The 27,772-nt window shown below is 34.7% G+C and overlaps 3 protein-coding genes across 4 annotated transcripts; 1 reads left to right on the forward strand and 2 right to left on the reverse strand.

The window, feature by feature from the left end:
- The first annotated feature begins 6,005 nt into the window (after positions 1 to 6,005).
- Positions 6,006 to 15,907, forward strand: LOC105165464 (Leucine-rich repeat transmembrane protein kinase). Its single transcript, XM_088875972.1, has 24 exons — positions 6,006 to 6,447; positions 7,785 to 7,959; positions 8,639 to 8,710; positions 9,041 to 9,109; positions 9,201 to 9,272; positions 9,357 to 9,428; positions 10,419 to 10,490; positions 10,719 to 10,790; positions 10,903 to 10,974; positions 11,115 to 11,186; positions 11,280 to 11,351; positions 11,521 to 11,592; positions 11,739 to 11,807; positions 12,321 to 12,380; positions 12,458 to 12,496; positions 12,584 to 12,633; positions 12,716 to 13,083; positions 13,238 to 13,433; positions 13,510 to 13,644; positions 13,900 to 14,018; positions 14,203 to 14,413; positions 14,502 to 14,739; positions 14,958 to 15,108; positions 15,386 to 15,907. The coding sequence occupies exons 1-24, from the start codon at positions 6,327 to 6,329 to the stop codon at positions 15,812 to 15,814; spliced, it is 3,078 nt and encodes a 1,025-aa protein (XP_088732098.1). The 5' UTR covers positions 6,006 to 6,326; the 3' UTR covers positions 15,815 to 15,907.
- Positions 15,908 to 16,232: 325 nt separating this feature from the next.
- Positions 16,233 to 19,907, reverse strand: LOC105165463 (BES1/BZR1 homolog protein 4). The gene is made up of 4 exons (XM_011084484.3): positions 19,659 to 19,907; positions 19,258 to 19,490; positions 16,578 to 17,335; positions 16,233 to 16,507 (listed from the first exon to the last, which is right to left on the reverse strand). The coding sequence occupies exons 2-4, from the start codon at positions 19,471 to 19,473 to the stop codon at positions 16,504 to 16,506; spliced, it is 978 nt and encodes a 325-aa protein (XP_011082786.1). The 5' UTR covers positions 19,474 to 19,490; positions 19,659 to 19,907; the 3' UTR covers positions 16,233 to 16,503.
- Positions 19,908 to 23,312: 3,405 nt separating this feature from the next.
- Positions 23,313 to 27,054, reverse strand: LOC105165462 (craniofacial development protein). 2 transcript variants are annotated; one of them, XM_011084481.3, is made up of 4 exons: positions 25,986 to 27,054; positions 24,630 to 24,747; positions 24,242 to 24,496; positions 23,313 to 23,624 (listed from the first exon to the last, which is right to left on the reverse strand). In XM_011084481.3, exons 1-3 carry the CDS (start codon positions 26,693 to 26,695, stop codon positions 24,281 to 24,283), a joined length of 1,044 nt encoding a protein of 347 aa, XP_011082783.1. In that variant the 5' UTR covers positions 26,696 to 27,054; the 3' UTR covers positions 23,313 to 23,624; positions 24,242 to 24,280. The 2 variants fall into 2 exon arrangements, with proteins under 2 accessions (XP_011082783.1, XP_011082782.1); XM_011084480.3 differs by having other exon boundaries at positions 23,313 to 23,637; positions 25,986 to 27,053.
- Between the last annotated feature and the right edge of the window lie 718 nt (positions 27,055 to 27,772).

Raw genomic sequence — 27,772 nt, forward strand, 5'->3', positions numbered from 1 at the left:
CGTGGCACAAAATAATGACGTGGCAAGTGGGTAAAAAATTGACAAAGTAAAAACAAAGTTGTAAAACTCTCTCCCCCAAATCGCAGTACATTCCCCAAAATCCAAAAAACCCTAAAAATTGTTCTTTCAACTCGAATCTACAATTGATTGTCGATTGAGGAGGAAGAAACCCGATAGAAGCAATGCCACTCCGGGATCCTGAGTTTAACGACTTTCCTCCACCTTCTTACGATAAGTTTTCTACGTTTTGAAAGAATCTGAATTTTAGAGTTAAATATAGGATTTTTTGTGGTCCCAAAAAATAAAGTGGCCCCTTGTATTTTTGTTCCGAAATTTCTAACACTATGGTCCCATTGTGTTGTTATTGTCTGGGCTATATTCCCTTCCTAACGTTTTCTTATTACTACATGATTTATGGTTTGAGTTGTTCGAATGATCAATGAAGAGACAATGATAACAATTGTATCCTAGTGTTGTCTTGATTCTTGAATAAGTTAGTGATTAGTTAATTACTGTTTGGATTAACCAATTTTATTGCACATGTTTTCAAGTATGTGTGGTTGTCTCTGTGCATGTGTATGTATTTTGTTAAGATTGCAGCAGAAGAAAGTTTTATTTAGGATGTGGATGGTAATGATGAAAGATTTTCCTGTTTTATGTTACATTATCGGTACGATGTATGTTTTGATGGTTATAACTTGAAAGTAAAGTTGAAGCTGATGCCACAACAGGCTGCTATAGAAATGTGGCTCTGATCAATTCCATTGTATAAGCATCAATTTCTATTCTAAATTTTACCAAATTACAGGTGGGTCATCCCATGTAAAAAATCGACATCCTCCACTCTGCAATTGAACAAAAAATAAGCCAACATCTACAAAACTTAAACTTATACTTCAATTCTTACCTTATAATTTGCGCAAGAATAAAACTTTCTTCCGGGATTGTCATTGGTCCAAGAGGTTCTCAATGGAGCCCTAATGCCACAAAAGCAGTTTACCACAGTTGTGGAGTAATTGCCCGACGATAAAAAAGACATTTTCGCTGTTTTTCTTCATCTGCAACAGCAAAAATGAGAAAAAGAGAGAGAGAGAGCTCTTACATACGGTGAAAAAAGCGGGAAGAGGGCCTCTTTTTCCCGTGTAAAGCCATGTCATTGGCCACGCAAGCTCCTACGTGTTTAAGTTGCGTACGTGGACATCGAAACTCTAAGCCCCAAATCTCTCCGCCGCGTCCTGTACTTATAGGACTAAAATTGCCAAAAAATCAATACTTATAGGACTAAAATTGTCAGTCTTCTACTTACGGTCCAAATTCTGCCACCCCCCCCCCCCCAATACTTGCGGAACCAATTTTGTAATTTTGCCTTTATAATTTATGATTTTTTTATAAATTATAGAACAGAAAAAATATTTATATGGCAATATATGCAAATATATTTTACAAAGTAAATAAATTATAGTCAAATTCCATTTTAGTTCTTTAACTTGTTAGGGTTTGGATTTGGTCTTTTATGTATTTTAATTGCTCAATTTGGGACTTTTTTTGCTGGAAAAGTATCCAGTTTGCTGGAAAATCAATCCATTTTCGCCCTGTTTCACCGACACCTTCTTTCTAAAAATCTGCCACCGTCACTCAAAATTGCCAAGAGCCACATATACTGTTCGACTTCCAAGCTCAAGACGAACAAAATCCCTCAATCAATTTCAGGTTTCGATCACCACAAAAACTGAATTTTCACCTTAACCGCCGCAGCCTCTTTGCGTCAATTCGCAGCGGTCCGTACGAACGGCGATCGCGGACCACCACAGTTCGACTCGCCTCTTCCTTGTGAGTCTAACGAGACAAGTCCCAGCCATTTTCACCAACATGGTGCGGAGATCCAAGGATTTGAAGTTCACGGCCACATTTTTCGGCGGACTGGATATTTTTTCGGCGAAAAAAGTCCCAAAATTGAGCAATTAAAATACATAGAGACCAAATCCAAACCCTAACAAGTTAAAGGACTAAAACAGGATTTGGCTATAATTAGAGGACCGAAATTGCATTTAATCTTAAAAAATACATGTAAATATGTGTCAATACATAATGCATATAATATTAAAGAAAAAGTATGTTACATAACTTATAATTTTTTATTCAATTACATGTCCACATAATAAAAATATATCATATAATTACTAAAAAAAATATAGAATATTATATACTATTTATATTATAAATTTACATATTTTACAGTATATATATATTCGATGTAATATTTTAAATTTATATTGATAATTTATTTTTCAAAAAGTTCAATATATATAAAACACAGGCAAAAATTATGTAAAATTTTTATCAGTTGTGTAAAAAATATAAGAATTATAGATTTATGGAGTTTATACTGATTCTATACTCAGTATAAAAATTATAAATTTTGTATAGTGTTTATTTTAACTAAAAAGATATAATAAATTCATATTATATTTAAGAGAATGATTGTAATAGAGATATCTTAGAGTGTAAACAAAAAGGACATTTTTTGTTATAAAAAAATTAATATATATCATGAAGGGTCATTTTGTTACGTTTTATAGTTTAGAGGTGCGAATGCACTTTATATATAATTCCAGGGTGTATAGTTTATTTAATCCTAATTAATTATATTTAAGTGTTGGACATTGTGATGAAAATGATGATGGGAGCAATCATTTCATTCAAAAGTACAAAAGTAATTCCACGAAGCAACAGTAGTGTGCATGCATGTTCACGTCCAAATTCAATCCACCTGCAGAAAGAAAGGGCTTTCTGTTCCCTTCTGCCCTATAAACTATAGAGCTAAGACCTTTCCAAAGTTTGGAAAATATTTCCATTTAATTCAGTCCATGTTGTAAGGCGTAGGTGGTCGATGTTTTTGACCCATTTCTTATTTTATGTAATACTTTTTAATATAAAATTTAATTCAATATATCGGGAATTTACCCATACAGTCAATTAAAACAAAAATATTAAAAAAATACAATATAATTAAACATATATATACACAAATTTATGATACTTGAACCCACGATCTTTTGTTGATTACTAAAAGAAATTATGTCAATAGTTTGGAAATTAGAAAGGAGAGTATGTTTATTGATAACTTTAAGTGTTTGTGATTTAAAAATTAACTTTAGAAATAAATTATTAACTTGCAAAAATTACCGATTTTTGACACATAATTAGAAGGGAATTTAATTCCCAATAGTTGCATCAATTGGACCACACCGAGTTCAATTATTTGTGGTGGAATTCTTTTTTTTCTTTTTTTTTAGTCCACTTGCTCAATTATTTGATTCTGATTTTTTATCTTATCATTTTTCATTTCGGATGTTTGGACATTTGATTGGGATTTGGATAAAGAAGGAAAGAAACCTATTGGTCTATATTTTGCATTCCTAGCTGTCATATTTAAGGGCGATGAATGTGTTTAGGGAGTTTGTGAAAATTTATAATTTTTAAAAGTGTTAAATTTTAAGAAAATTTGGCACATGATTAGAACATAAAAGTTGAGAGTTTTTAATGACAACCGTTATAAGTAAAATAAAGATTTGACAAAAATAAAAATTGTGCGACCAGCTTATTTGTGAAATTATTAAACTATCTTATGAACGTGTCGATAAATTTCATCCATTATCTAAGGATATTTTCAAATTATATAAGAAATAGTTCCGACAGAAAAATAATAAAATCATTGGACTTATTTATAAATATGTCTTAAATTGCAATAAGTATAAAAGGTTCTTTTTATTTCCTTTTTTCATTAGTGTTGTTGTGTCATTTGAATGACAAAGACATGTAAAAGTATTTGAGAAATGATGACTTTTCAACAAGTTGGTCTTAATATTTTAATCATATAAATGTTGAATCCAATACTATTTTCTTTAATAAATTGTGAAGATAAGATACCCCACACCAAAACATTTCAAAAGTTTGAATTTATGTATATATTTTTATAATAGTCCACTTGCTAATCTAATTATTATCATATTGGTCGTGTTGTTGCGATCCAGATACGATGAAAAGCATACGAGTACAACTTTTATAGCTAGATGAATATTAATTCAATTCGTATAAAAAATAAATTAAATACTCGATTATGTCAATATAGTACCATAAAATTAAAATACTATATTTCATTATTTAACAAAGAATTCATTGGCTCGATAAATTAGAATTACTATATATAAGTATAAATACAAATACTTTTGCTTCGTATCAATTAAATTAAATCATGATATTTATTTGAAGTTTGAAATATTTTATTTTTATTAAAAAATAATAGTTTGAAATAAGATTAAATAAATTTCACAAACATTGTACAATAATAAATTCTTAAAAGAAAAGTATACTCACAAACATCTCTAGAGTGTGAAGTAAGTAGAAATGTCGACCCGTCAACCAGACAAAAAACCGGGGCAGAATTTAAGGCTATGTTTGTTTTCGGTTTTGGGCCATCTCAGAGATGGCCCAAAACAGAAGTAATGTTTGCCATTGCTTGTTTTGCCACGTTTTTGTCTTGTTTTTAAGTATTTTGTCTTGTTTCTAAGTATTTGATTTTTAAATATAAATATATTTTATTTTAACCACTTAATATTTTATACGTAATATTTTCTACATCATTGGATTAATTAAAAATTTTGAAAAATATAAAATTATATAATTATTCTATGCAGTTAATTCATATATTATATTATTTGAATAATGTATTTAAATTTATCACCTCGAATAGAACAACTAACAAAAAATATTGTTAATCAATTATTAGAGTGCATTTAATTATTTTTAAAAGTGTATTTACATAAATTATTTTTTTTCATTTCCATACATATATAATTAGGAAATAATATTTATTTTAATCCACTCACAACTAAATAAATTATATATATTTTTATACATATATATATATAAATATATATAAAAGAGACATGATTTGACAATGAACAGTATTTTTTGTCTTCCCACTACCCAACATCAAACATAACATACTTATTTTATATTATCTCCAAAAACAAATCCAAACATACACACTATCTCTAACTTATTTTTATTTATCTTTGTTTTTCTCTCTCTATCTCCACAAAATACCCAAAAACAAGTTAAAAACAAAACCAAACATAATGTAATATTTGGACAAACCGCGTGGCCGAGTTGAAAGTTCGCCAAACAGTAGCCGTCAGACATTTCCGTCAGCTGCAGCCCCACCAAACCACTAAAGACACAGTAAAAATATCTTTGCCTATATCATCTGATTTTTTCTTAAATTTAAAATCAATTACGTCCAACATTATAATTAATTGTTATGATTCAAAATAAATATCATAATAAGTACTAATTAGTTATAGATAAGAACTACGATAGATGATATAATCATGATAAATATTAATTAATCATAATTAAAATTTAAAATTTTACATTCATTTTATTTGATCGTGATGAAAAGTATTAATTGGTTATAATTTTCAACGTGAAGATTCGATTTTTTTTTATAGTGTTATTGCATTTTTACGCTAGTTTATTTCTTGTCTGAATGTTATTAATTAAGACCTCAGTGTAATGAATAAAGGGTTAAATGTAATTTATATTTGTGATATGTGAAATGAGAAAAAAAAATTTGTGAAAAAATATTTATCAAATTATCCCTTTTGTTTTGAAAAAATAAATCAAGTTATCTCTATCAAGGGTTTAAATTAGGGATAATTTGCTTTATTTTTTAAAATATAAGAGATAGTTTATCTTTTTAAAAGAAGATTTTTGCTGATTTCTGATACTAGGGGGGGGGGGGGGTTAAATTGCATTTTTTTACTAATGAATATATGTTAGAATGTTTGGACGAGTTTTGACGGGAAAAAACAGATTTAGATGGCTCTGACAAATCCTTTTGTTTGTAAGGAAAAGCAAAAAAGAGACACTTTTCGCCCATAATTTTTTGTTATTTACTTTCGGCCCCGTATGAAATCCACAAATTTGAATTGACCCCTTGAACTGATCCATTCAAAATCCGTCTCCTCTGTTTCATCTTTGAAATAAAACCCACTCTCCAACTGTTGCTGCATTTCCTCTTTCGTCCCGCCATTCATTCTAACTACCATTTTCTTTCCTCTTCAGGAACTGATTCTCTGCTTTTTTTCTTTGTACTTGGTGTAAACTGCTTTTTCCTACTTGCATTAAGACTCAGACACGCGCAGAAATGCACTCAGAGATATTTATGTGTTGACAGTTCGTGTATTACGAGCGGCTGCGTGAAAGAGTTTCGTTTGTCTGGACCAGACCGGAGAAGATTTTGTTTCTTTTCGTTTTTGTTGATGATGGAGTTTTTTCTTGCCAAATTGGCCTCTGCAAATTTTGTGAAAAGATTCATTCTTGCAAGCGTATATGCAATTTTGGTTTTGACATCTGCTGCTCAGCTTCTGCCTGAAGATGAAGGTACACTTATCTGAAGCAATTCTTGTCCATGTGGTAGAAAATGGAGAGAAAGGAAAACGGAGAAATACTCAAAGAATTTCTCTTGTTCTGCCGTTTATTAACTCTGAGACTTAACCGTTTTAGTGACTACTGAAACTGAAGCTGGAATTTTGGGATATATTTTACTTAATTTTTGCGTTCTTTGTATGTCTTTCGTTGCTCGCATGTTTTAATGTAGGATTGATGTGTGATGAGTGGTGTTTCTCTGATTTTCTGGTTCAACTGGGCTGTTGGCTTTACCTCTACCATCACATGGAGATTATTGCAGTGTGTTTTGAGATGGTTTTATTGTTCAGTTGTATTATATTAGCCATGATAAGATTAAGAAACAACACATATGGTGTGGATCAAGAGATGGGTGTGCTATAGATCTTGAAAATGAGGGGTTTTGACTTTTCAAGACCAGGGCCCAGTCTGGGTAATTTTTGAGTCACTACACTTGTATATATTCTAATACAAATATCTCCTTTTGGCTTGTCTTCTAGTTACTGAAATCAATCTGTCTTTTGGGATTGCATATAATCATTCAGTTTTGGCGGCATTGTGCACTAATAATTTGTGTCTCCATTGAACGACCAGTACAGATAGAAGATTGAGCTTGTAAAGCGGATTAACCTTCTATATTCAACGGCCCTGATATCTATGTTTACACGAACATGTGTGAAATTATGAATCAATCTAATGGCATAAATTAAATAATGGAGTTCACGTTGTATCAGATGCGTTGAGAAAAGAAATTTATACTGGAGTAGAAAGTACAATTATCTGGTGGCTTAACCATATATTTGGCAGAGATGATAACGCTGATCTCGGCATGTTAAGGGCATGCTTAAGAGGTGAAGGGGTCAAGAACACTCTCTAATACTCAAATGCACTTCTCAAAAAGAATAAATTAATAAAATAATTACAACAGGATAGAAGAAAGTTATTGCTTGTTTACTTGACAATTGAAACAATAAAGGAATCACGGTGATATGCACTGTTTTCCAGGAGAGTGATGTTATGCCATATTATATATGACCTTTCAGATTGAGTCTTGATATTTTTATTGAAACACATTGGTTCTTGTGGTTGCATAAAGAAGGTAGTATGTTACATTACTTAGTCTTGAAACACATCGATTTCTTCCTACTTCATGTTGTTATCTTTTCAATAATCAAAGTTTCATCTTCTAGAACAAATGTTCTGTCGTCAAGGAAACAAGTGAACAGTTAAAAAGTGTTGGCTTTTGCCAGTCCCTTTAATGTAATATTGATGCCTACTATACTTCTGATCTTAATCTATTCTTCTTGTTACAGTTCTAGTTCTTCAGACAATATCGTCAAAGCTACAGAACAAATACTGGAATGTTAATCAAAGCTCTTGCATTGGGGCTAATGGATTTAACTTGACCTTTTGGTCTGATGAAATATACAGCGGTGTCAATTGTGATTGTTCCTTTAATAGCAGCACTGTATGCCACGTTACCAACATGTATGCTCTTATACTTCTATCATTAATTTTTATTGCTAATTTCCTGTAGCAATAAATAAGAAAACTTAGACCAGATAATACATGCTAGTCTTTTGTATCTGTTAAGAAGTAATGTTCAGTCCTTATGCAAGTAAATGTCCATTGAGGTGACCCATTCATATCTATATTCATAGTATGGTTGTTCTGCAATCAATTATATATATATTGATGAATCTGACTAGCTTCGCAAATACTTGGTGAAATACAGAATGAAATTTAGCAAAATTCGTTCATCAATTTTACTGCATCCAGTTCAAATTTGCAGCTTTCATATTTAACACGTAGACCTCATTTCGTGTGCTCTCAGCCCTTAGTCGATTCTATATTGTAAGCTTAAATTGGCACCATAAAAGAGGTTTTCTATGTTTAGCAATCGAATAGGATTACTTTGTTTTGGTTCTTCATGCTTTAACAGTGTAATCATTTGTGCATGGACATTGTATGTAGATTAAAGCAAAAGGCACTTGTTTAGATTGCTAGATAAGAAACTCAACCCTCATTATCCTAACATGATTGACCTAGTTTTCCAGGATTTTTTTTCTGGTGCTAGGAACTCTCTTCTTGGAAAGAAAGTATCCAGCTAGATTTTGCAATTTTATCATTTATATCTTAAACGCGATCCTCTTTTTTTCATGTGCAGCCAGTTGAAGGGTCTCAATTTAACTGGAAGTTTGCCTGCGGAATTTGCAAATCTTAGTCATCTGCAAGAGATGTAAGTTTCGACTTTTGCACGGTCATTTACGAACTTTTCATGTTTCAACATCATTATGTTAGAGTACTGCTCTACAAACGGAAGACGTTCGACCAGTGTTGTTCTAAAACTCCTCTTATCTGAAGTTAACAAAATAGTTTGACAATGATGAGAAAGAGTTTACAGTTTTGAAATCACTTCTCTGAATATGGGACACATAGATTTTGATGTTTAACTGCCGTTAGTGCATCTTGTACAAAGGGCAAGTGTTGACTGAATGTATCCTAAAACCCTGATTGCACAAGTTTTTATTGAAAGAGAAGACTTGATTCTAGTTATTTCCCATTCCAGAGATCTCTCTCGAAATTACCTGAATGGATCCATTCCTGCTGAATTTGGCCAGCTCCGTCTAATCAAGTTGTAAGTTATTACCTCCTTCAGAAATGGTACAGAACGTATGGCTTTGCATCATTCATACAGATTAGATATGCTTACATTTTGATCATAACAGGTCACTTCTTGGAAACCGTCTAGGTGGTACAATCCCAGAGGAGATTGGTGACATCACCACTCTTGAAGAGCTGTAAGTAATAATAGTATGTAAATCAGTTTATCTGCCGAAGAAAGTAGTTATACGCCTCATTGTTTGTTATTATCTTAATTTCAGGGTTTTGGAAGATAATCTGCTTGAAGGAAATCTTCCGGCAAACCTGGGAAGTTTGAGCAACTTAAGGAGGCTGTAAGACTGCTGATCATAATTTTGATTCTGTTGTAATAATTGTTCGAAACATCACTCTTTACTTATATACGGTGGTAACAATAAATCATTTCTTTTAACAAATCTGATATTCGTAATATTATGCTTCCAGTTTACTCCACGATTTGATTTCTAGGTGTACAAATAGAATATTTTGTTTTTACTTGTTTGATTAGCATTAGGAGCATAGCTACTAAACATTATTCAAAGTAAGGACTAGTATATGTCAAATGATTTTTTCTGGAATTCCTATGGAGGACAAACGCATTATTACTTTAATTCTGCCAATGCAGCTCCTAAAAGAAAACTGGGAGTCGAGAAAGCTTAGAGAATATTTGTGTTATTGTACTAGCTTTACTTATTCTGTTTATAAGTCTGAGACGTCATCAAGAATACCCTTTTGAAGAGCTATCGCATATTAAATTACATGGCATTAAATCTATGTTTCACTTTGATCAACTTATTTATGTAGAAGATTCTGAACACTTTATATTGATTCATGTGCATGTTATCATTTGTTTAATTTCACCCATATTCAATTGTCAGTGAATATTTATAACACCATTGATCATGATTGTTAGGTAGGTTGGGTAGTTTTTTACGTGCAAGCTAAGATACTGGATTCATTGAACGCTATACAGAAATTAGCATTATTGTGTTGCCTTACAATGGAGGAAGAAACTGTTCACTCCTGCATGAAATTACCAACCTTTTGCTTTTACAATGATTACAGACATGTCTAGACAAGGTTGTTTATTTGTTATAGTTTCTATGTTCTGTCTCATCTAACTCGGACCCCAGCCATCTATCTGATTTCAGTAAGAATTCTTATTGTAACGTCTATTCTTCTCACTTTTCTTCATGAGGTCCATGTGAGATCACAAATTTACCCATCACTGAATGCTGAGTGGCATATAAGATTATTTTTTCCAAAATAAATTACATTGCTGACATTCGATATTTCCTTTGCAGCCTTCTTTCTGCTAATAATTTCAATGGAACGATACCAGCAACATTTGTCAATCTAAGTAACTTGACAGACTTGTAAGTAACAAAGATTCGAGTGCATAATGTAATATACTAGCATTTGAACATTGAGTCGTGCAAGGAGAAGACCAGCAACAGCATGGGTATGAGTTTAAACCTGAGGGCAGCCACTTTATGCATATATGCTGAAGTTTAGCCTTGTTTTTGGGTTCTCACACCGGAGCTGGGGCTGCAGTGACTTGCTTTCCTCATATGTGTACCTCAACTTTATTGTACTCTTTGCAGTAGGATAGATGGGAGCAAAATGTCTGGAAGCATTCCTGATTTTGTTGGAAACTGGACCAAACTAACAAGACTGTGAGTCATAGTTATACTGGCATTTCGATCTGTCACTCGAATTTTCATGATATTTCTGTAAAACTATGGCGATCTTGTCATGTCTTTACTAAAGTTACTGAACATGTTGCAGAGACATGCAAGGAACATCAATGGAGGGTCCCATTCCTGCTACAATATCCCAGTTGAAGAACTTGACAGATTTGTAAGCCAAATATTCTCTTAGTAGAAGTTTTACACAGTTTATGCAGTCTTCTACCAGACAAAGGAAAATAAACTATGGTAAAAAATTGTGTGATAATAATGGAAGGTTGAATTGTAAATAAATTCTGGTTTGGTTTTCAGGAGGATATCAGATCTGAAGGGACCAAACACGAGATTTCCCAGTTTGCAAGACATGACAAACATGCGTGAATTGTGAGTATCATGTGGTTATTAGAGGAAAGCACTCAAGAATTTTCTGTAGATAAGTTTTGCAGCGGGTAATGTTTTCAATTCGCCGTGATGCAGGATATTAAGGAATTGCTCAATCATTGGTGCAATTCCACCATACTTAGGAGACGTGAGTAGGCTAAAAACTCTGTAAGTGTGTCAATCACCCTAGGGAATTAAGCATTATCATTGACTCAAAATTTTATCTAATAACAATACCACTTATAGAGTATTTTGTTTTTCCAAGATATTATTGTCTTGCTATAAATATCCTCTTTCATTCATGGGATGTCTGAATTTTTTAAATGTGCATTCACAGAGATCTCAGTTTCAACATGTTGAATGGAGAAATCCCCAGCAATCTCCAAGGGCTGGTGAATCTGGACTTCTTGTATGTATCTTTCTTTGCATAATCTGAACAGATGTTTGTATGCCTTTTCTGAAGTTCTTTACTTGTTATGTACTCTATGCAGAATTTGTAGTTTCCCATTTACAGCTGATTATTCTATCAAGAGATGATTTACATTTTTCTTGTAGGTTTTTGTCCCATAACTCTCTGACGGGGGAGGTGCCTGGTTGGATCCTGGATAGCAGACAGAAGAATATGTGAGAATTCCTTCAAGCCTAGCAAATCATAGTGACTTACATTATTATTGGCATTTTGTTTTATTCTTAGCATATAAATATTATAGCAAGATTGAGTCATGCAGATGTCAAAATTATATTTCTCATGCTGGCAAACTTGGTCTTAGATATCAGAACCTTGTCTTTAGCTTTATGTAAAGTGACTAATACTCTTTAGAAGTTTTTGTTCCATGATAAAGAAAGAAAGTGTCGACTTAGGACAAAGGCAAGGGATGGAAGAAAAGACTAGCTACAGAAGCTCCCACATCAACTTCTGATTCTAAGAATGGGTGTCTAAACCAGAACTACTGGCATGGGATGGACAAGATCATCTTGTATATAAACTGCTATGTTCACTAATCCATCCAGAAAACCTCCTGTGCTTACTTCATGTCATCTGTCTTGTACAATTTCTAAGCAAAATATACCTGTTTTTTATAGCCCAAAGAGCAAGAAATCAGATTTACATGAGAACTCATGACCAACTAACTGCAGGGATCTATCATACAACAACTTCACACAATCCAGTGTAGAAGGTTGCCAGTTCTCAAATATGTAAGTTTCTTCTATGCTATGTATTTGAGATGAAGATTGTGACCATATCTACTCAACTACTCTTTTAACTTTTACAGAAATTTAGTTGCGAGCCACTCGACTTTAGCAAGCAACTCGTGAGTTCCTCTTATTCCCTGTCAAGTGCTTTACTTCTTTGATTACTATTTTTCTTTTTTGTAAATGTGGAAGTTCTTTGTTGATAGAATCCCTTGGTGTTTGAGACCAGACCTCGCCTGCCCCGCAAACCCCAACCGTAAGAGCTTCTTCTACTGTACCAACATAACAATTTATCTTTCATTGTGATAAAAAGGTATTCATGGTACTTACATCTTCAGATCACTCATTGTTCATAAACTGTGGAGGAAGAAGGATTAACTTTGAAGGAAATGAATATGAAGAGAACTTAAGTGATGAAGGTCCATCACACTTTGAATCCTATAATAATAGATGGGCATATAGCAGCACAGGGACATACATGGGAAATGACAGAGGCCGATTTATCGCAGCAAATTATTCTTCAATGATATCACCAGTTGCAGAAATTTACCAAACAGCTCGCCTTTCCCCTTCTTCACTCAAGTATTACGGACTCTGCTTGCGCAAAGGTAGCTATAGAGTGCGCCTTCATTTTGCTGAAATAATGTATGATGATAACTCCACCTTTACCAGCCTCGGAAGGAGGATATTCGATGTAGCAATCCAAGTAAGTGATCCATGATTTGCCAGATTTTTATCAAACTTTGGGCCGATATATTAGCATTACTTGGGGATATATATTTTTCTCCACAGAGTTTCTATTGGTACATAGGATACATTTTCCTAGTTGACATCCTATGTTCACTGGGCTACCTTTATAGGGGCAGGTGGTTTTGTCAGACTTTGATATTGCTCAGGAAGCTAAGGGTGTTAGGACAGGCATTTACAGGGACTTTAACGTTCTTGTAAATGGTAGTACCCTGGAGATCCACTTGTACTGGACTGGAAAGGGGACAACGGCAATTCCCGACAGGGGTGTATATGGACCCTTGATATCTGCAATTGCTGTGACGCCAAGTAATTGCCTTGATCATTTTTCTTCCACATTCCTTTTTTTTACTGCCTAATCATGAGAGTATCTCTTCCTCTTTAGACTTTGATGTCAGTACAGGACTATCTGTTGGAGCTATTATTGGAATCGTTGTTTCTTCATTTGTGCTGGCTGTGTTATTGATTTTACTTGTTCTCTGGAGGGGAGGGTGTCTGGGAAAAGAAGTTGAAGATAAAGGTAAGTCATTGCAGAGAAAGTATGTTTATAATCAATTATTAATTTAATCATCACCCTGGTGGTTAACAATTCGGTCCTGGAAAATCTTGAATCCTTGGACTAGCGTAGTTAGCATCACACGTGCAGAAAGACTACACACGCAGAAAGAGAGAATAAGTGAAATATGAATTATAAAATATCATTTTTCTTGTTATGCTCAGTAAACAGTTAAAGACTGATACCTTGGTTACAGATCTTTTTATCTTCTTGATACAGAACTTCGAGCACTTGACCTACAAACAGGTTATTTTACCCTAAGACAGATTAAAGCTGCTACACATAACTTTGACAATGCTAATAAGATTGGCGAAGGAGGATTTGGTCCCGTCTACAAGGTAAATAAGTAAATCTTACTTTTGTTCTTTTCTTAGTAGACTCGGAGCATCTTCTATTTATTCCATAAGTTCAGTCAAATATAAATATTGTGCAGAAAGTATTTAAGGAGTATTTTTCCAATTAAGGTGAGCCTCAGCCACATGCATCTATGTAACTTCCCTGAAATAATTCTTCCTGTTTTAGGGTGTTCTGTCCGACGGAACAGTAATAGCAGTTAAGCAGCTCTCTGCTAAGTCAAAACAAGGAAACCGAGAATTTGTCAATGAGATCGGCATGATATCTGCCCTACAACACCCCAACCTTGTCAAGCTCTTCGGTTGCTGTATAGAAGGAAACCAGTTGCTCCTAATATACGAGTACCTGGAGAACAATTGTCTGGCTCGAGCACTTTTTGGTAAATACTTTGGCCTCACGTATACTTTTTTAGGACTCAGTTATTATGGTCTTCCTGCTAATCTTATTTCTACCTGTTTCTTGATTAGGCCGTGAGGAACAAAGATTAAACCTTGATTGGCAAACGAGAAAGAAGATATGTATAGGAATAGCAAGAGGTCTTGCATATCTCCACGAGGAATCAAGGTTGAAAATTGTCCATAGAGACATAAAGGCTACCAATGTTCTTCTGGATAAAGATCTAAATGCTAAGATATCTGACTTTGGTTTGGCTAAGCTTGATGAAGAAGAGAACACCCATATTAGCACACGAATCGCTGGAACTGTGTAAGTCTATTTCCCTTAATCCTTTCCTTGATAAACAGAAGAAAAATGATGGAATATCGTGTTATTTATTGTTATGTGCTAGGTTTATCTTTGTATGCCTAGAAAAGAAAGATGTTAATCTCTAAGTGTAGATTAGTCCATCAACAATGTAAGAGAAGTGTTCTTTTCCGTAATTAAGTTAGGAGTGCACTAAACTGGGAACGGTTTGTTACTTACAGAGGTTATATGGCTCCTGAGTATGCTATGAGGGGCTATTTGACAGACAAAGCAGATGTCTACAGCTTCGGAATTGTTGCACTAGAAATCGTCAGTGGCAAAAGCAACACTAATTACAGGCCAAAAGAGGAGTTTGTGTACCTTCTTGATTGGGTAATCTTCTATTGTTCAGTCAAATTACTGTCTATTTCCTTTGTTTCTTTTTTTTGGAAAATTAGTTGACAATTATGCGCAAAGTTCAATCTGATAGAGTCTAAATTATGAATCTTCCCCCACACCATAACTGTGTAAACGTTTATAACAAGTTATCGATTCTGTTTCACATTCTCTAGTTCCATGGTAGAAACTATGCTCAATGTTGGGATCATTTCCTAGCACTTTCACATTGATTATAATCCTCTTTTTCTTCTTATATTTATGAAATGTGAAGGCTTATGTCCTGCAAGAGCAAGGAAATCTCTTAGAACTTGTGGATCCAAGTCTTGGCTTGAACTACTCTAAAGAAGAGGCGATGCGGATGTTGAACTTGGCACTCTTGTGTGCAAACCCATCCCCGACTCTCAGACCTACCATGTCTTCAGTGGTGAGCATGCTTGAAGGGAAAATTCCAGTTCAAGCACTGGTTGTCAAGCGTGGTGCATTGAATGAAGACATCAGGTTTAAAGCCTTTGAGATACTCTCACAGGATAGCCAAACACGTGTCTCGACATTTGCTCAGGATGGCCGGGAACAGAGACGCGTCTCGATGGATGGACCGTGGATCGACTCCTCAGTCTCCCTTTCCAGTAAAGATGAAAGCCAGGATCATTCTTCAGCGAATAGGCTTCTTCCAGATCTTCATGATGTGAAATTAGATTGATTTATTAGTTTGTTTATGCGGAAATTGAATTTGCTGTTACTGTTAACGACATCTTTCAACCATAAATGTGAAAGAAACTTTTTTGCTTGAAAATAGATTGGCTTGGTTCAGAATATAGGAAAACTTTTGGCGTGATTTTTACTGTAAATCTGTTTATAGAAGGTCTGAGCTGTTTGATCTCAACGCTGTTAGATTTCATAAGAAATTATGAGTGTAATCACCAACTTTTGAGGAAATGCAGACTTCAAATGATGCAGAAGAGCTTAGCAAGATCACATTCCATCAAACATTGAATGGTTTCCTATGTCTTCATCATACATTTCTTTGAATAGCAACCCAGAAGATTTGAGATTGAAGATCAATGATGGCCATGAAACCAGTCTCATAGGTGAAGAACCAGATTTCATTTGAACGATAATTGCATAGAACTAAAAGATCAACATTGATAGGAATAAAGAAGCAATAGCCTTCATATCTTCAACATCCACTGAAATGAGCACCATTGGCTGTGTCTTGAACCATATTTCATAGAATATATTAATCTAACAGAGCTAAAAGTTTGACATGGAGAGGTAGAAAGAGGCGTCAGTCTTCATATCTTGTCTGCTTCCATTTCTATCCTTTCTTGAAATCATCAGCTGTGGCCTCAAACGTCTAATAACGTGGCAGTCTTCCTCGGATTAATTTTGTTATCTGCAATACAAAGGAATTGTGTTTTAAAGTGTTGTCTTAATCTTCCAGTCAAACAGCCATGGCAACATACCTGGTTTTTGAGCTTCCAAGAGTAAGCTCAAGGTCATCTGAGCCACACTCCTCGTGTATCCTCTCCCCTTCCCAAGGCTTTACAAGACCTGCTATGTTGCTACCAAATGCAAAGTCGTTTGAAATCACTTCGGCCATTGGAATATCTGCGTTTTGCTCAGAAGCTGCAGCAACAGCAGGAGAACATGTCCCACTTTGCCCAGGAGTGCACATCAGAGATCCACCTCGGCTTAAATCTTCTACTCGGAAGCCAAACGGATTTGAAGAAACAAGGCTAAACGTTGGAGAAGTTGGACCGCTCTGAGGGATTTGAACACCAGCAAACCATTTTGAATCATGGAGGATTTGTCGGCCAGGGCTTGGAGGTGTGGACAAGGGAAGAAATGGGTGTTGAGGCCCTCCCCAGCTGGGGTGAGGAAAAGAATTATCCCGGTCAGTCTTAAATCGTGGGGTTCTGGCAGTTGGGGAGCTCGAGGGAGGGGTTACAGGAGCACTAATGGAACCACCATGCATATAGTTATGTATAAACTTTGATGATGAGGCTGAAGAAGATGATGATGAGAGGTTTCTGAGCCATGGGATGAGGGAATTTCCATCTGCTACAATGCTGGGGTCATAAGCAGAAGAAACTGGGCTTGGAAAGGAAGAGGAAGCTGGGCTTGGATTATAAGAAGTGTGGGGACTTGGTTGGTAAGATGAGCATGGAGTTACTGATGCAGAACCACCCAAGATATCCATGTTTTCTGCTGGTCTACATCCCTATGGAATTAGAAGAGAATTAGACGCACTTAAGCACATGCAAGTCATGCATAGAGACAAATCCAAAAATGACATTTGTGAAGCACATTATATCTAAATTCTAGTTGCCATCTGCTAATGCACACGTTGTATCCTACTATTAGTCCCTAGTCCCTACATCTCGTTCATCTCAGAAACCCAAGTTGGAAACTAAAATAATTCTGAGCAACATTCAATCAAAAAATGTTAGTTTTGACAGAAAATAATCAAATACTCGAAACTTTTATTTTTCTCTTTTTGTAAATCACTCTATCCTTTCCGTCTGCAACTTCTTCTCGGGACCTAGTGAGCACAAAAGCCATTACTTGCCAGAGTAACCTTCTAACTTCACAGAAGTCCAGCATGCGGGATCCTCGTATTTTTTCCAGGTGGGAAGTCATAGATAGTTTACATGTCTTGGTAATAGAGTCTCCAGTTGCTATAACTAATTGGTTCCAATTCTTTAGCTCCAGAGGAACACACGGCTTACTTAAGAATAAATTATTGAGGGCGTCAGGGTAGACCATTGGTACAAATAAACACAAAAATCAGTAAAGGAGGACATACCCTCAGCCTATGAAAAGGATCAACGTACCCACTGTTTTAAGAGTCGAGGTACGCAGACATTATCTAAACAAAGTCCATGTTACCTTAATAATTCCTATAAAGCATACCAGTTCATCAACATATTTCTTATATTTAAATCTCAATGCTAATTAGATTACCTAAGACTCATCTTGCTCTAATACTTTTGCACCATGCCGATTGGTCAACAGCACCTGCATAACACTAGCTAGGGGTCGGCAGAGTAGAAAAGGAAAGCAAAATGCTCCAACCAAACATTAAAAATTTGCTTTCATTATGGTGTCATATATTTCAATTATGGTTCACAGACAAAAGTGCTAATCATTTTCCGGCAATTTGTTAACAAGAGAATTATTACAGATAAGATTTCTTTTTGTATTAAACTAGCATTATTAACAGTCATGTGCCTTTGCAGTGATTCAAGTAACCAGCCCAACTTCTCAGCCCTGAGACATGGCCCATTGATAATGGGTAGTGTATGATGAAAGCTGACAGAGGGCCCAAGAAACTACCCTACTTTGCTTTCCTGAGCACAAACAGCAGAATGAAAAAGCAAAAGGGAAGGCCAGAATTGAAGAAAGTTTCACGAGAACAGTAAAGGGAAAGTGGGAGAGTCAGTTGGGTAATAACTGAACAAAAGACTGAAAAAAAGGGCCTGCCCTCAAAATTAAAAAAAGTAAAGGCCTCAGCCAGAAAGATGCTCTTCAACAAATCTAAAATCTGTACACACAAACAAGAAACAGAAAAACGTGTCGAACGTACACATTTCTCCAGATATCCTCATTGGGTTTTTTTTTTTTTTTTTTTTTTATTTTCAAATTTTTTTAAGGCTGATAACTGAAAGTAAAACAGGGTTCCTCAAGATTTTGGCCAATTTTCCAAGGCGTTGTTGTCTTCTCAATCCCAATGATCTCACCCATGGCTTCGAATTTTCACCAGTTAACACATGGGTCAACAAAGGAGGAAAGCAAGAAAGCGAAACAAAAAGGCCAAGAAAATGCAATACAGCAAGAACAAACACGATGATTATGTCTTGTATTGTAACTTATATTTCGTCTCTTACGGCATTATTCCTCCTTTGCATATTAAAAATTCAAAAATCCAAAAACATAAAATTCTTCCGCAGAACTAATTCTTCTTCACGTAAAATATTCAAAGCTACCAGAGACATACAGAATACTTTGAAATTATAATTTCCAATTGGCAAGCAAAAACTACTACCATCGCATAACCACAAGGAACTTAAAAAGAAAAGGAAAATGTTGGTAGAAAGAGCTTCTTAAAGGGTAAAAAGTGCAGAAGAAAATTGAGATAATTACCTTGCGGTAGGTGGTTCCGTCGGGCTCAACGGTCCAACCAGCCTCGTCGCAGAGGGCCTTGAGCACTTCATTGTTGTCGCAGTGCTTCGGGAGCTTGTAGTTGCCATATAGGCGGAGCCCGGCGAATATCTTGGCGGCGATGGCCCTCCGGCGCCTCTCCCGGCGCTTGTTGTTCTCCCTCTCCTTCCATGAAGGCATCCGCGTCCCCCCTGTCATCCTCGTAACTCACCCCGCTTTACACAATCATACAAAACAAAGCAAATGATGGAATGTGAAGAGAGATGCTCAATTCACCATAGCTGTATTATCTCAAAATGCCATTAAGATCAAAGGGGAAAAAAAACAGCGGATAAAGCGGGGATTTGAGCTAGATGATAGGTAGAAAAATGCAGAAGGATTACATGAATGGGGGCAAAATAATGATGATTAATGAAAGAGGTAGCTGGAGTAGGAGAAGCGCTGCTGCTGCTGCAGGTGGGCTACGACGTAGGAGACTAACTGCTCATGTGATCAGCTTTAGTACTGACTGGTGAGAGCTTTGAGGTGTGAGGAACTCTCTCTTGTGATTAATTTCATATGATCAAATTATGGGTAAATTCAACCTTGCTCCCCTATAATAATGGTAATTCACATTTTCCTCCCCTACACTCTACCAAATCTAATAAGCAACCCTCCTTACCCCCTCAATAATATGATACAAAAATTCCCCCCACCCCCAACCCTAAAATTATATATGGATTCCTATTAAAACCTTTAGGTTGTACTTTCTTGTCAAATGTATCTAATCTCATTTTATGCAATTAGGTCGAGATAATTTTGTCTTTTAAAAAAAGAATATCAAACACATTCCATTACTTTCAAGAAAACTATATTGCATAATTAATTTTCATTTCATTTTTGCCCCTTTCTTCCATTTTTTTTTCTTTTTCTTCACTAATTCTTCTTATAGTAATATTTGATATTTTTTCAACTTAATCGGTGCCTTTACACGAAGTAGTATCCACTGTGGTTTCCTATAAGCACCTTGCTAGAGAAGATTTTAGGACTTATAAAGTACTTAAACATATCGTTTGCAATTAATGTGGAACGTTTTCTCATATTATTAGCTTTCTGGACGAGAGGCTTGGACGAGCACATTGTCTCGTGCCCACAAACGAAACACCAAATAGTATGACTTTGTCTCGATCGATGTCCTATTACGCGAGATATTGTCTGTTTTGACTTTTTATGAAGTCTCATAATTTTATTTTAAAAATACTTCTAACTATACTAAAATCTTAAAATTTATTAACCATTGTAGTCAATACAAAATATTTACCCACATCATCAAATCAACATTACAATGCAGGATGATGAGGGTCATGATGGATTCTGGAGTTGGGCATACAAGGAGAGTTGGTGAAAGGATGTGATGATGAGAGGTAGGGATAATGAGATTTTGGTATAGGAACATTTTGTGTGATAATTGTCCTAATATGGAAGGAGAAAATTAGAATATATGAGAGAGAACCGGACAATGTAGGTAATATATATGAATAAATGTGTTACAGAGTACCATCATATTATAGTTTTAACTATCTTTTCATTATTTTATCAAGAAACTAATGTCATTAGTTTAATTATTTGAATTTGTGACTTAATTTAATATGATTTTGATGTGGGGTTAAAACATTGAAGGTCAAATCCAAACCTCTCTATAGAATATCTATAACCATCAGACAAGCATTGTATTCATACATTAATCATTGAATCAATTTATTATACGTGGTTCACATAAAATTGTACAGTTAGAAAAAATTTATGAATACTTGTTCTCCAAGTATAACTTTTGCAGCTTTGCTACTCTATTATTATTACGACCTTCCTTATTGTTTTTTTAGGACCTACCTAATTTAAGCATCAGATGACCACAGTCGGGTTCTTGCCGATGTGGTTTTGACGATAATTTATTTTATATACTAGAGATTCCAAGGCGTATTCTACTCTTTAAAGATATCAATTACATAATTTTTACTTATATCCATCTTTTTTGAATTTTCAGTACAACAAATTTAATTTGAAGAAACTAAAAACATGCAATCATACATAAAAGTTTCTAAAAGAAAAATACAGAGTCTTCTTATCATGTTTTCTTTTATATCAGCATATGTATGTATATTGAAAAATACTGAATTGAAAAGTGTAGGATCATTACAAGTAGATCCTAGAGACATATTTCTCATCATAAAACATTGTAGGGTTCACAAACCCTTTATAGGCTCCCATCAACCCTCCACCAGGTCAAAAAGTGACTACAAGAAATCAACTCATGTTTTGTAGTCAAGAATCAAGTATACTTTCTTCTTTTCAATCACTTAAAAGGCAACAATCCCATTCCCTTAAAATTATTTTGAAATAATCTGATAAGTTCTATGTATACATATTTCAATTTCTCCCATGCATCTATTACAAATATTTATAAGTAGTACGATCGCTCTTCAAATTAAAAGATATAATTGCATGTCGATTTCGATAGAGTACACTCAAGTGGGATCGATGTTTGTTGGTTTATGTATATTATACTCGTCTTTAATGGTACTATAACTATATTTGATTATCGATAGTGCTGTACCAATGAAACCTATATTTGTTCATTTTTATGAATTGTATTTGAGCCCATGATGATACGATATGAACATAATTGTAACAGAGTGGTTAAGGTCAAATATATATTCTCATACCTAAAATGTGAGTTCGAATCGTAATAAAGCGTTTGGTGATGTTAAACGTACGTTCGATCTGTGTATTGATTCCTACATGATTAAATATTAATTTTTTTTCTATAATGACTCAATTATAAAGATTGATACATGGCACACATAGACAATTCTTCTTTGTTTTTTTGCTTCTAAAAAAAGGGGAAAAGCTTTCTTTAATTCATCTTTATTTCCTTTTCCTTCCCCCCACAACCACCGAAAAATAGACATGCTCGTAGGAGTGAGTGGATGATGGGATCCACTTGCCGGACGCGTGACTCTGCTGACTTCAAGCTGACGCAGGCAGTACTCCCTCCACCCCTCATCGGAGAATGCTAGTAGCTCAGGCTGCGGCGGAGGAGGAGGAGGTGGTGGTGGGGCTCACCGCGGCAGATGCAACGTGAGCCCTATGCGTAGGGCTACAGCAAATAGTGAGGTGAATAATAGTAAGTAGAGAGAGTAGGTCACTGAGACTCCACTGTCCCATGTGCTGCTGCTGCCAAAATACCACACTGTTGCTTTCTCGTATTATTATTATTTTTATGATTATTTTTTACTGACTTTTTTCACAAAACTAATCATTCTCTCTCATTAATTATTTTTTTTACTTTCCCAATATTTATGGGAACAATTTGAATCAACACTATTTTATTTCAAATTTCATGAAACTTATATAAATTCCAAACTGTAGCCTGAAAAATTTAGTGATTTTTTTTAAGAAAAAATTACTATATTCTCTTTAAATAAATTTTTAGATCCGGAAAACCCAATAAAATGCTTTCTTAATCCACAAAATAATAATAATGTCTACGTTTTATTCTAAAAACCCAATTGTTAATTTAATTCTTCTTTTCAACAAAGTTATCCTTAGTCTCCTTGTACTATTATATTGTATATAAGTTCTTTTATTTGTTAATTAGACAACTTAGCATGCAGTATATATCCATAAATTCGATAAAGATTTTAAAAACAAAAATTAATATGTAATTAAAAGTAGATCAGATGATTAACATGAGCCAAGAATAAATATAATAGTATATTAAAGATTAAAAAATAATGAGGACCATTTAAAATAAATAAATAATTATATTGATATAAATATTTAAGCCTATAATTAGTATTTTTTTAAAGTTAGATATTGCAATGCCACAAACTGCCAATAATGAGGAAAAAATGACTTTTTTTTATATTAGTGTAGATATTGAATTTGATAACTAATCATTTTAATCATATTATTTGTTTAATAGTAAAAAACTTACAAATTCAATTCTTGGCTATTGCGATTTTTAATTTTATTTTTTGGGGGTTTAGTTCATAAAATTGAAAACAAAATAATGTTTCCTAATAAAATCTGTTTTCCAAAATATTCAAAGAAAAAGTTTATCTCAAATAAACACTAAAACAAACAAAAATTTTTGAAAGCAACTTTTGTTATCAAAGAATTTATTCTCCTGAAGTGGTCCAGGGCACCCAGTCAAGAAGCTCAGGTCCAGCAGCGGAATGTGGTCCATTGATGCTATGTTCAGGTTTGGACATTCATCCCACTTCTGTTTGTTGTTGCATATGTTCCATCTCCATCACCACATTGTTTGATTTGAACTTCACCGCTTTGAGATTGCAGCAAGTAAGAACCTGTTTTCCAAGTCTACACATGAATAGTTTCAGACGCTGGCAAAAACAGACCACTGATCTATGGTTTAGAACAAAGCAACTTCAACAACAACTCAAATGGTAGCTAACATTACAATTTCGGATGAATTTTTGTCCGATAGAATTAGACGAAATGCAGGTTAAGTTCCTAGAAACTAGGCTAACTAAAGAAAGTAGCTAAAACAAGAAACAACTTTCCAAGGGTTTTGCTTCTTTACACCAAATCTTTAGGTTCTGTCGACAAGCGGATAGAGAGCAAGGTGATCTGAACATGAACGCAACTCATGGAAATAAATGAGCAGAGAACTGATCACGTCATAATTTATGAAATGTTATATCTTGCAGTCGTCAGTGAAATGTTAACAAGTCTGCATCAGTTCAGCAAATTATCAACTCAGCCTCTAAGTGACAGTGTCAAGGAAGTTCCGCTATAACATTGTGGAAAAAGTTATCTAGTTTCTTATGACTCTATCTGTCAGCGCATAGGTAGATACTGCTTTGTTCTCAATTTCACGATCGTGCGATAGAAATAATTGGCATGGCATCGGGCAAAGTTATTGGAGTATATACTCCAAAAGTTGAAGTAAAAATGAAATTACCCCGTATGCTGGTGCACATTTCAGGTTCAGGGGGGAGCCTCAGGAGACAGTTTCACTGAGATTTATCATCTCTTTCAGTAAGCGACTAACAGAATTCCTAATTTCTTCAGGCACTACCAACTGTTGAGGAACCGACTCCATAGCATACATAATGAGAACCCTGGTCACTTCAGCCAAAAGTAACTTGTTCAACTTTTTCCGAGATTTCTTATTTGCATGTTTGCATGAATCTTTCAGCACGCATGTTTGGCAAACCTGAAATAGGAACACAATTTGAACTTCATCATGCCTTTGATATTAAGAAGAGCGATGTCACATTACAATCTCTTGAAGGTTCACAAGCTGAAAGAAAGGGGCAGGATACAGTTTACTCATCCATAGAACTTGCCTTATGTTCCTCAATTTCAAAGAATGCGCGCATATGTTTAGCCGCATGAATGCTCCTCTGCCCAAGTGATGGACATCCAAAAAGGGCTATTCTTTTCAGATCACTAGCAGACAACCATCTGGCATAACAATTCACAAAATGATGGGGTTACTATGGCAAGAAGTGAAACAAATAAGATCCATTGCACAAATTTACCATGAATTTTCATTTCACAGGTTAAAACCATACATCTAATTCCTAACAGTACTCCTAACATAGAGACTCCAAGTTCTTCTGATTATATAGAGAAGGAAAGAACTTCAAAGCAGTCATACAAGTCAATGGATTTTATAATGTAGAATAGGTATAGATAGAGAACTTCTTGTGACAGGCTATATTATTGAACTAAGAAGTTTTTGCTACCTTCTTCCGTTGATATTCCCGATATAATATTCCAAAATCAAGCAATGAATATACTTGATATGGGCTCGCCATCAGGAATAAAATGTCAATTTCTTCATGTTATCCAGTACTCCTTCCATATGTCAAGCATGGAAACTAAGGTCTAACATCATACACCGTAAACGTGATTTTCTAACCTTATCTAGTTTCTACTCAATAAGAAAATCAACCAGAAAAAGACATCCTAGGAGATCTATCATCCTCTAACATGGACAACAAAAAATCACTCATTCCACCACATATGCTACAACTTCTGCATCTGAAGTGCTTCTTGAATCTTGAATTATGCAATGCAATGATACAAATGCATAAGTCATACCGCCAACTTTATTTGATCATGCTGTTGTATTTGTTAATAAGAATAGAAGTATAGAAGATGAGCATATCTTGTGTGCGTCCAAGATAGTTAAGGAGAGAGTTGAAACAGCTATAAAGACCTGGTTCTGATGTATAGCCTCATCAATCAGCAGGCAAAACTCAAAACTGTCTGCTCTCTGATTTCTATCACCAACAGGACAAGTAGGAAAAGATAAATCATGAAGCAATCACATTCACATCAGTGATTCATAATCCACATATGACCACTATTAGAAGCTTAAATCGGTCTTCCTCGCATTTAATCTACAGCCCATATACAAGCTACAAATCCAGGCTCTCTCCCGGGAATATGCCAGCAATTTGAGCATTTACAAACTAATCAGACGATACAGGAAAAGGTCCTTTCTTAGCAGCTCATCCAAACACCGAAACACAAACAAACAATTTCTACAATCTTAGCAAATATAAAGTAAAGAACGTGTTCTTAAAATTTAACGGATCTTTATGCTTCTTCGGAGTAAAAACATCCTACGGCACAAGAACTACAAGGCATTCAGATGTAAAATACTCTAATACAGCAAAAATTTACATTCTTACTTGGCAATCTCCTGGTGATCTCTTCCAAAGTTGACGGCTGCATACTTCAAAAAGTCACGGGCATAACTGCGCTCAAAATGAGTTACGTCGAACTTATTCTTAGGCAGGAAAGTGGCGTCCTTTAAGTATCCTTCCATGTACAAATGCTGGGTAAACATTTGCATATCAGAAGAAAGCTCTTTGTGAACCATCGGATCCTCAGTCCCATAATCAGTTCGTTTCGGCAATTTCACTTCCTCCGTCTCCTTATGATGAAACAACTCCCACAAACTCCGCTTAGCGCCAGTTTGCTCAACCAAGTCGCCTTTTTCAGTATGCAACTTCGAAGTTTCTCCTATTTCACAACTTTTCTTGTTCAACCTCCTCATTTCTTCCTCTAACTTTCTCAATTTCTGCTTCAATTCTGCATTCTCACTGGCATCTTCATCCTCAACCGCACCATTCTCAGTCCTGACCGAAAGCCCAACAGCTTCTTTAAAGATAACACTCAATGGTTTTACACACTTCTGACTCTTTTCCTCGTCAGACTCCTTCGCAAATTGCGCCGCAAGAGAAAAGGGTCTCTGGTGGATTGACAACGGAAAAGAAAACTCGATGGAATTTGAAGAAATTAAGGAGATTAAAAAAGGGTTCTTGAGGCTATTCGAGGGGCTTTGGAGGTCCAGAAACGCGCGGAAATGGCGGTTGCGGATAGTTCTAAGCAAAATCATTTCAGGTTTTTGTTCTTCAATAGCTTTGGATCTTAAATCACCGGAAATGCGGTCGTGAGTGCGCCATTGCAGTCCAATGGAAGTTCAGAATAGGGTTTTGCGGCGGATGATCGGCGCCTTCGAAAGCGCGACTCAACAACAGTAAAATCGCTCATTCGGTGTTTGTAAATGGGGCAAATTGCAATTTACCTGTGTCAACTAAAAATAGCAAAACACTCCCACAAAACACTCTCATTCAGGAGGCGCGTTGGGGGGAGACGGCAGCTGGACGACGCCGGCAACGGGGAAGGGGGGCGGTCGGCTGGGTGGTGGAGGAGAGAAAAATCGGATATTAGATATATGTATATGCATATATATTTTTTAAATATATTTATGTATATATATAATATACTTTTACTTTTTATATATATTTTATATGTAAAATTAATTTGTACCGTTCATTTACAAAGATAAGATTCAACAGTTAATAATAAATATAAAAATAAAAAATTTGAAAAAAAGAATAGCACGGGTATTTTCGGTATTTAAAAGAAAACAATTTCAAATAATTTTGTCTGAAAAAAATAAAAAAAAGCATCAGTATTTAAAAGTTTTTAAAATCCAAATAATGTCAATTCTATAAATGCGTATACGTTAATTCAAATGAAATATTATGTTTGGATCTTAAAAAGGATGACGTTTATATTATACTAATTTGTTATTTGCAGATTTCAAAAGTACTTCATAAGTGATTCATTTAAGAAAAAAATGAAAATTGAATATGATCGGTAAGAGAGGTGCGACTCTTTTAATTTTAAGAGATATTTATAATATTTTTTATTTTTATAATGAACATATATTGTAAAAAAGAATAAGTTAAAAAATAACAAAAATTGGGATTATCTTATATAAAAATTATAAGTGAAAAAAAAATGAGATTCAAGTTAATTGAAAAATCAACTTGATAATATTATAATATTATCAATAAACTATTGAGGTTGAAGAAAACTGCTTGTAATTTTTAATTAAAATTAATTTAATTTAAATAATTAAAGAAGCAGAGATGATAATATAAAAATATTTTTTATTTTATTTACA

This window comes from Sesamum indicum, linkage group LG12, assembly GCF_026168435.1.
Source record: "Sesamum indicum cultivar Baizhima isolate 11 linkage group LG12, ASM2616843v1, whole genome shotgun sequence".
NCBI classification, from domain to species: Eukaryota; Viridiplantae; Streptophyta; class Magnoliopsida; order Lamiales; family Pedaliaceae; genus Sesamum; species Sesamum indicum.